The 10,074-nt window shown below is 33.5% G+C and overlaps 1 protein-coding gene across 1 annotated transcript; it reads left to right on the top strand.

Annotated features, from left to right (window-relative positions):
* The first annotated feature begins 764 nt into the window (after nt 1–764).
* LOC140049462 (ferroptosis suppressor protein 1-like) lies at nt 765–9,699 on the top strand. The gene is made up of 7 exons (XM_072094349.1): nt 765–1,863; nt 4,910–5,093; nt 5,365–5,609; nt 6,310–6,511; nt 6,784–6,930; nt 7,338–7,538; nt 7,946–9,699. Exons 1-7 carry the CDS (start codon nt 1,795–1,797, stop codon nt 8,101–8,103), a joined length of 1,206 nt encoding a protein of 401 aa, XP_071950450.1. The 5' UTR covers nt 765–1,794; the 3' UTR covers nt 8,104–9,699.
* The last annotated feature ends 375 nt before the right edge of the window (nt 9,700–10,074 follow it).

The following is a 10,074-nucleotide window of genomic DNA, read 5'->3' as shown; positions in this document are numbered from 1 at the left end:
TGCGAATTGATACTACCACCAGGCCTTTTACTATAGGCTACACTTGTTAAAATTAGCAATACTGTACTTATGTTTACAAATATTCCAACTCTCTCATTCGAGCTATATTATCTATACCATTCCGGTAGGTTGAGTCGACCTTCAATCAAATACTGTACATCGTTCATGTTGTGATTATAGACGGGGTATACTCGACCCGACCAGTTTGGTATTGTATACTGTATCTGCTTATCACGTGACGATGCCAGGCATGGGCAGAGAGAGCACGTGTATCGTCGTCTCGCTCTCCTCGCTCAGCAGGAATGTATACGTTACGCTTCATTGATTTTGAAGGCTTTCCCTAAGTCAGTGTGAAAATCGGCAAACGTAAAGTGCAAACTTATCTAATTTTTCACTGTTTTGATGGATTTTCATAGAAAATTGACTTTATAAATGGGAAGACCGACTAAAATTACATCAGATAAGTATAATTTTACAAAAGTAATTGATATGGTTAATGATAACGAGTCGTCGGAAGATTGACCATTTCACGAATTTCCTATTCTGTAACCACAGTGTGATTTTGCCGTAGCTGCACTTGTAATCTGGCCTCATTTCACAGCCTTTGTTCTGCTTCACTGGGCGCTTATATAAATTGAAACTTTTACCGTTCAAGAGACAAACAAATATATTTTACATTTTTTACTATTCATTTTAAACCCGGAACCCCCCTTTAAGGCAGGCGTTAACTAATAACTAGGATTAAATAACCCTCCCCCCCCCCCCCCCCTACTGTCAGAAGTAATCCGTAGCGTCCACATTTCACGCCAATACAATCTAGACTTATAACTCGTAACTATTACTTATCGATTTGTTACCATCCTCAGATGCCAGAGTTTTCTTCTCCGGTGTGGTGTGTTTGCCTGTGTGATGTTGAGGATCCATGGGTTACCTAAGCGTCACCAGTCCTCTCTCTGCCTTCCCTGCGAATTCCAAAAAAAGACCATGGAGCACTAGTAACAGTTTGATCCCGGTGGTAGGATGCTACGGGATCTGACAAATAAGTGTATACCATATTTATTCAAATAAACACCCTAAAGCATTTATTGCTTGGGAGGGTTTTTAGGGAGGTGGTCATACGAGTGAGGCTTTTTTTTTTTAATGACATGATAGACCTATAATAAAATAAATGCTTGGTACTGTAAATAGATAGAAATGAATGATGCTTATAGTGGCAGTGATGGCGCATGGAGCATAGAACTCTATGCATGGAGCATAGAACTCTATGCATGGAGGTATAAAATTATTATACCTCCATGGGTGGCGTTTATTCAAATAAATATGGTAGGTTTATGCAATGTATACGCTTTCCATATAAACTTAATATAACTTTCATATAATTTGATATTTGTATTCTTGTACATATAATATGTATTACTTTAAGGGAGATATCCATATTTTTAATTTATACTTTGTAAGGTTTTCTAAAGTGTATGAAGATAAATAAATCATGGTCTCTCTCGTATGTTTATGTTTTGTTACTTTTCTCATCAATAATGAACATAAAAGTGTTATTTGTCTATGTTTTTTTTTTGCTTTAAATGTGACCTACTTTCTTGACCTTTTTGATCGCTTTTAAATGGGGAAAAGTGCATGTAAACAACACACTGTACGGTTCACTGCACACAATCTACTCCACTCGGTGGCTTACATGAGAGAATTTCACTTTAAGTACACATCACATAGGCTTCGGTATTCTGTTTTGATTTCCTGATCTTTTTAGTGAATAATTCTTTAGTTATTTATTGTAAAACTATGACTTCATTTCGAAGAGCAAAACGTGTTGTTCCATTGCTAGCTGCTGCTTTTATAGGAGCTAGACAGGTTAGTACACAGACTTATTAATTTGTCAAGCCTGGATGGATGGTGGGTATAGGCGGTTGAGCACATGAACAATACCTCCATGAACAGTGTTACAGTACTAGCCAGGGAGTGTGCATGGTGAAGCCTACAGTACTACTATGGAAATCCCATAAAGCACCCCTCTGTGTGTTGAGAAGTATTTTTTTGCCTGACGAATAAAAGAATTACTTATAGCGGTGTAATTTAAAATAAAATATTCCAATAAACTAATTATTTATATTGATTTAGGTCATGGTATAGAGTACGTTGATTTCTGCAATAAACAAATTTAAATTATTTTTTATTTTTTGTTAATTATTGTTTGTTTTATCTTTATACTGGGTAACCTCTTCAGTCAAAGACTGATATCCCAGAGGGCCCAGTTGGTGATCAGTGGCTGTGATGTACTAATACACCGGGGTAACCCCCTACTCATCTCGAAAGATGTACTAGGTTCTTTAAAGTGCACACGAGCAAGTTGTGTACACTGGACCTACGGTTTATAGTCCTTATCCGAGAAGACTCGTTCTACCACCAGAACCATGGAATGAGTGAGCCTCGAACCCCTGCCGATGTTATGGCTACGTGATTACGGTTCCACTGTCTTAACCGCTCGGCCACTCACTCACCCGCTCGGCCACTCACTCACTCACTCAAATTATGACAAATTTATTATCTCCAACAAATCCAAAGAAATTACAAGAGTTTTCAATCGAAGATACATAAAAATAAAGAGATATAAAAATTTAAAAACAGAGAGAAAAAGGGAAGCATAAAAAAAGAACAAACTTTTTTTGGTAGTCATTCACAAGTTTATCTGCCTTGTTTGATCTTTAGTGAATGAAGTCTCCATTTCAATTCAATTTAAAACAGATATCACCATCTTGTGTACTTTATTTGAGATAGCAAATATTGGTTTGAAGAGTTGTTTAAAAAGGTGTGTGTAATTTGATAGAGACTTCATGCCAAGTGTGTTATAATGTATGTACATTTACATACACATAGCGAGTCCAGGGGCGGTCGCAGGACTATTTGAAGGGGGTTGCCCAGGTTAGAGTTTTGTAGGACACGTAGTATTTCAGCCACAGGCTTCCCATGGTGGGGGCTGTGGCGAAGCAAATTTTGTTAAATGACACCCCTAGATGGCTGGAAATTGTATTCTCACGCGTATAATTCACGATAAACAGCAGGGAAAAGTTTCCGATGAAGGTAATGCCGTTACGGTACCGTAATGCATTCTGATAATTATATTCAATTAATGTAAATTAATTATTTAATTATAATGATTAAAATGTTTAGACAAAAAAAATATAAAGCTGCTGCTATAAATATTAGGCAAAATGTTGAATTGTATTTTTGAAATAAATGCTAAATAAGCCAGTAAATTCCCAAAATGTATTCACTATAATGTTAAAAACACTTTCCCTGCAATTATTGACGTTTTGTAAAAATGATATATATTAGGCCTACTTTATAAAAATGAAACCTGGTCATTCCTTGTCTTAAATGTACGCTCTTGGCTAATTATGATAAAAATAAAAAAATGTATTTTTTTTATTTTTTAACCATTTATTTATTTATTTATTTTATTTTGGGTAGAGAGGCTATTATAATTTATTTAAAAACAACCTTACTTTATTTAATGTACGAAATATACGGGAAATATAGATTTCCGAATTAACCTCTAATAAGAGACCAAATACTAAAGAAGCGTCACATGGCGCTACACAGTCATAAGATCCACGCGTGTTCAGACTTTAAAACACTGGTCGGCCGGGCCAAATACATGTGTGCACGGTATAATTGACAGTACAACATTACAATATTCTATGACAGCCCTGATAACGACGTTATTATACTGTAGATATGACATGAAATGGGATCTTTAATAGTTATGAAAAATATTTGGTATGAAATTGAGGGTGTTGCCCGGGCAACTGGGGAAACACTCCTGCGTCAGCCCCTGGCGAGAGAAAATTAATGTACTGTCAGTATATAGCCCACAAGAGGCCACTCGTCCTAAAAACAATACAAAATTTTACAAAATGCCTACATTAAAACATCAAATTCATACATGCCAACACTCCCATTTTGGCCGGGAGACTCCTGTATTTTAGACTTGTCTCCTGTTGATCGAAAAAACACCACCTCCCGTTTTTTTTTACATCAGATGTTGCCATGTATGCAAATTAAACATAGTTTCAAAAATTTAAAATTCATGATAAAAAAAATATATACCTTTAAATATCCAAAAAATAAATGAAAATATGAAATTTACTGTACATATATGACATTTTAGCATAATGTAAGTAAATATTGCTTAGAAATTTAATTATTGCATTGCTTTTTGCTTATCTTTGAGATATAAAGTTACTACAATATCATACAGTAAATTAAAGATGTATTGTCCCTTTGACTAATTCCAAAAAAATAAAAAATAACAGATTTCGAAAAAAGGTGGGTAATTTTGAAGTATCATAATAGTTATTAACTATCACCAAAAATTTGTCGAAAAAAAATCATTCAACTGAAATACAGACGTTTTTTTTGTTAAAAAGATAACTTTGACTTCCAGTCAAAGTTTTCGATTAAAACATATCCCATAATGAAACGCGCTTGTTTGGCTACTCTGTATGCATAATCATAAAACTTCCTCACGATCTGTGTGAAAACACCTTCTCAATCGTGACGAGTTGTAAAAAATCCTAATTAGCATCATGCATAATGCGTACTCATGGTTTGAAAGGTATGTTTACTTTCGCTCGCGACGATTTTCCAGACAAATGTAATCAAACTAATTTACCTGTTATTTACGTAAACTTGTTGCTTTTGGCTTGAATTTTCGACTTAAAGTGACTAACTTTAATATTACTTTTATATGGCCAATTTAAATTTAGAATATTTTGACCTTTATTTTTGTGTGTTTCAAGGGACAATACATCTTTAAAAAATAAAAAAAGATGTTGTTTGGTCATCATTAGGTTATAGTTTTATTGCAGTTTAAATCCAATTTACTGTTGTTTTGCAGATTTCTGTAGCCAGTGCTGGAAATGATCAGGGATTGAAATCAAAGCGTGTTGTCGTTGTTGGAGGGGGTTATGGCGGTTCAGAATTTGCTCAACGCATTAAAGATAAATGTCAATTGACTGTTATTGATCCTAAGGAAGGATTGCATCATAACATGGGAGCATTGAGAGCATGTGTGGAACCAGGTAGAACAATAATAATATTACAGTGTATTATTTAAAAAATGAGAAGGCTGTCAACTGTAGGTAACTGTGGCTGGATCTCAAAGTTAGATACAAATAAAACAAGAAAAAAGCTACAAAACGATATAAGTAAAACAGCCTAAACAGATATAGGCTAGAAAATTATTGTCGGCTAAGCAGCATACGCCTCCTATCCTTATTCGCTCAAGTTTTGGAACATGTTCCTTTCCGAAGAGATAATTAGTTAACATTATAGTTTTAAATTATTTTTTAGGGTTTGCAAAGAAGACATTCATTCCATATGATAAGACATTTGGAGAAAGCTTTAAAAGAGGAGAAGCTAGTTCAATCAATGTACAAGATAAAAGTGTAACTATAAAATCTGGTAATCGATATGAAAGTGTCTCATATGATTACCTTGTCATAGCAACAGGGTCAGAGGGCCAATTCCCATGCAAGGTGACCAACTGTGTAGATAATCACGAAATTATTAGCAAGTATGAATCGCTAAAGGATCAGGTGAGCATAACCCTTTTTTTTTGCTTGTAAAGCCTTAATTTCATTTTCAATACTTTTGCAAAAACTTATTTAATACAAAGTTGCTTAAACCTATATTATACATGTATATATATGAGTTTGCGGTTTCCTTTTTTTTTGAGGATGATCGAAACATACTGTATTGATCGAAACATCAAGAAACTCAGCAGTTCTTTTCAGAACTACTTATGGTGTACCGCAAACTTTATACATACTGTATTGATTTTTGCCATGCAAATCTTCAAACAATATACTATTACACATTGCAATATACTGTGGGAAACAGTTTTATTGTACAAAATGGATTCTAGCACAGTTGCTTGTATTTAGTAAAATTGTTTGAGCTGTGTGTAATTGTGTGTGTTTGTTCTAGTGCAAACCAAGTTTACAAATGTACAGTGGAGATGAAAAGCAGGTGGCAGTAAAAAGCTGTCATTGAAGAGGTGTCGCCTCATGGGCAAGAGATATGTAAACATTGTCTCCACGTGAAATCCATAGTTGGCATCTGAAAAAAAACAGTCTGATGTACTTTTGTGAAGGCTACAGCCATGTCTTTGTTGCCATCTTGCCCAGAAAAATTCTCTATTACAAATGAATTTACTTCTTTTTACATGTCTTTTGCATGTGTGTGTGTTTGTATCTTGGAATGTTGTCTTTAATCTATATATCTTATTTTTAACAGATTCATGCTTCTACTAAGATTGTTATAGTAGGAGGCGGAGCTGCTGGTGTTGAGTTAGCTGGTGAGATAATGACAGATTTAAAAGGAAAAGAAGTTTACCTTATCCATCCACATGAGAAGCTTGTCAGTGCAATGTATGAAGACAGTTTCACAAACAGTGTACGTGACCAACTCAAAGCACTTGGAGTCAAACTTGTTCTTGGTGAGTTAAAGGTATTTTTCATAATAACTGAAATGGCCCCAATATACATACTTACATACATGCTACTGAGATAACTGCCGGATGAAAACTGAAATGTTGTATAAATACAACATTGCTAGTCAATTCAAAGAACATAAGTGGATCATCAGCATTACACTGTAACAATCATCTGCAACAAAGAATCATGAGGGATATGTATTTACCAACGTTAAATTGTAACATTAACACAAAGTTAAAATCTGTTAAATAAAATTCACTTTGTTTAATTACAGGAGAAAGGGTATCCAACTTGAGAGACCTACCAACATCAGCAACACCCTCAGTAGTTGAAACAGATAAAGGATCCAAAATTGACGCAGACTTAGTGGTACCATGTACAGGGCTTAAGGTGAACACGAGTGCCTATGGAATTAGTTTGTGTAAGTAGCCTTAATCACTCTACTCATGTGGGTACAGATTTTATTTTGCCTGATACAAGGAAATATTCCTGTGGTTTTCTTTTTAATTGTATGTTAGAAAGGTCTGCGAAGGTGCATCCAAACAGCATTACAAAGTACTACATTAAGTTCAGTACTTAATTAACATTTGTTAAGGCAACCCCTATTTCAAAATTCAGAAACTGGCCCTAAATGAATCAAATCTTGATCTGAAAGATGCTGTAAATTTAAATCATATATTAAATTAATTAGTAATGTATATGTATATTACATTAAAATGGGTTTTTTTTCAAAATATTTTAATAAAAAAAATTACTCTTTTCATCTCTCACTTTATTTAAACGGTAATGGTATGTGTATTTAATAATAATTGTTGTATTATTTAATAGCAAATAAAATGGACAGTAAAGGGTATTTGAAAGTTGACAATACACTGCAAGTAGAAGGCTGTGATGGTGTGTATGCTATTGGTGATTGCAATAATTCACATGAAGCTAAACTAGCACATTTAGCTCAAACTCAGGCAAAATACCTTGCTAAGACCATTGAAACAGTTGACAGTGGAAAGAGTGTCACTCCTTACAAACCAGGTAATATACAGATGTATGTGATGTAATAATCTGTGACATGCAGCCTACTGAGTTGAATTGCTCACAGGTGTGAATCACACATACAGCAACTTTCTTCTCTCCAAAGGGTCCCTTCATGCTGCCACCAAGCATCACTTATTCATCTGAATTGCGTATCGGATTTGAGTTATGCAGGCAATCGAAAAAAAAAATAAATGTTATTGTTATAACCGCAAACTTCCTACCTTAACTACATAGTATTTTAATTTAAAAGGTTCGGGAAGAATCACTTAATAAATAGATTCACATTCAAACTTTACTGTACTTGAAAAAATCAATCTCATTTTTTTGTATTCCACAACATTTATAATCAGTTTATGTATACAAAGTGTACACACATGACTGTATTTATTAATTTCTTTTTTCAGGAGGCAAGATGATGGCATTATCAATTGGTAGAGAAGGTGGTGCACTGCAAAATGGCACTTGGGTTCTAGGTGCATTCTTTGCACGATTCATAAAGAGTAAGGATGTATTTACAAAACCAACATGGTCCTCCATGAAGCAGTCTCCACCTCAAAATTAAATTTATCTAGTAAAGGGCAGGGTGTAAATGACAGGGTCAGATACTGAATTTAAAAAACAGGAAACTAAGTTTCCATATAACAATCCACAAGTTAAAAATTATTTTGCTAGGATTTATTGAACAACACTTCAAAAACAGAGTTTCCCAGTTGTACCCATCTCACCTGATCCGGCCCTGAATGGAGTGGAAATAAAATCATGTAAAAATGATAATAAAATTGATATTAAATTATAGATTCCTGTATGAGGTAGATTTTAAAAATCTTATTTTAGAATATTATGATATTTTAGTAGGTTCTTTTTGTAAGATTTTCTGTGATTATTTAGTTGTGGCAGTTAAAGTTTGCTTAGGTTGACGCTAAACTCAACTGAAAGCAACTATTTCAAGTTTTGAGCAACTGAATTGAACTAAAAATATCAAGTGTGTGAGCAATGTCAACTTGGAACAGTAACTGTTACCAATACCATGTGCTATGCAATTCAAGGTTAAATGGGAAATTTGTGTATATGAGCACTTTTGTCAACATTTACTGGATTGTTAAATCTGTTCAGGCCTATGTATATTGCTTGCTCCTGGCAAGATTGTGTTAGATAATGCCGAATAAATACTATTACTATTATTATTATTACTATTAACTACTTGTGGATGCTAATATTTCATGCATGATGCGCTATATGTGATTACGTTTAAAGGAGAACATTGAACTGGTTACAACTAGTTGTGGTTACTTATGATGCAATTTAAAGTTACGTTCAACTCAATGATGATTAAATACGCTCATTTCGAGTTTTAATCAGTTGAGGTAGGTTGCCCAGGAGAAGTGCGCATGTTCAGTTCAATTTTGGGTCCACCTAACCACACCTTTAGAGCATTGTTCGTGAGCCACAAAGGTATACGTTTTAGCAGGGAAGAGTAAAATTACTTATTAATTTTACTCTTCCCTAATTTTAGGAATACTTTTTTATTTGTACTTCAAATGTTTGTCAATTTAAAGGTTTCCCTGATTTTAGGAATATTTTTTATTTGTAAATCAAATGTTCCGGGTAAATTTAAAGGCTGATAAATACATTGATACTCCCTCCAGTCAACTGCTTTTTAAAATCTGAAAGTTCCTAGCCATTGGTGTTTTAATACTACAATATTGATATTTTAATTAATTGCAATATTATACACTATAACGAAAAGTTACACCTTTATGCTTTATTGATTCAACAGTATTAAATGAATGCTTTTATTTAATCACAATTTCAAGGGTATTTATATTATTCTGATAAAAAGAAACAATTCAAAATATATTCAAAATGTAAATCAACCAAAAAATGTGTCATGGTGTATTAATAGTACTTTATACAAATAAAATTACAATTATTTATACTATCGTGTGGTAGTAATGGTAATTAACTGAAATTTGAGTTTTGTATACTATAGTAAATTAGTGCCAAAGAAAGAATAATTATGAAAGTTTGTTTAATATTAAGGACATTTGTAATGTCATAAAAAATAATTGACCTGTATACATCGAGCGTTTGTAGTATAGAAAATAATGTGTAGAGGTTGCACAGTTGGATAGTAAACTGTAATACACTATTTTGAAAAGACTTCTTTGTTTTTTTTATATAATATATACTAGCATTGGTTATCGTCTTCAGGTGTGAGCCCCGCTGATTATCATATTTCAATCGCGACGTCTCACTTTCTATGTTTTAAATCCATTTATACACAAAGTATCTAGTGTATGCGGTCAGTAAAATTCATTGTAACAAAAAAAAAATACAAAACATTTTACACTATATTTTAAATGCAAGTTTTGGGTAGTGTCCGTAATGTGAAGTTCAACAAAGCAAGTCCACTGTTATTTACGAATTCGAAAGTATTGCTAGAACATATTGAAAAGAATTTTGAAAATGGTGGTACGTCCGTAGACATGCAAATAATTAAATATTATTATGATTATCATACAGTACAACAAAT

The sequence above is a fragment of the Antedon mediterranea genome, chromosome 5, assembly GCF_964355755.1.
Source record: "Antedon mediterranea chromosome 5, ecAntMedi1.1, whole genome shotgun sequence".
NCBI lineage: Eukaryota > Metazoa > Echinodermata > Crinoidea > Comatulida > Antedonidae > Antedon > Antedon mediterranea.
Note: the sequence above shows the minus strand (reverse complement) of the source record. Positions and strands in the feature narration are given on the sequence as shown.

Bases quoted from the DNA above. Each gene is read 5' to 3' on its own strand.
- LOC140049462 (XM_072094349.1), top strand. From the start codon at position 1,795: ATGACTTCATTTCGAAGAGCAAAACGTGTTGTTCCATTGCTAGCTGCT. The intron at 1,864-4,909 runs GTTAGTACACAG...GTTGTTTTGCAG, and splicing joins CTTTTATAGGAGCTAGACAG to ATTTCTGTAGCCAGTGCTGG. The intron at 5,094-5,364 runs GTAGAACAATAA...ATTATTTTTTAG, and splicing joins GAGAGCATGTGTGGAACCAG to GGTTTGCAAAGAAGACATTC.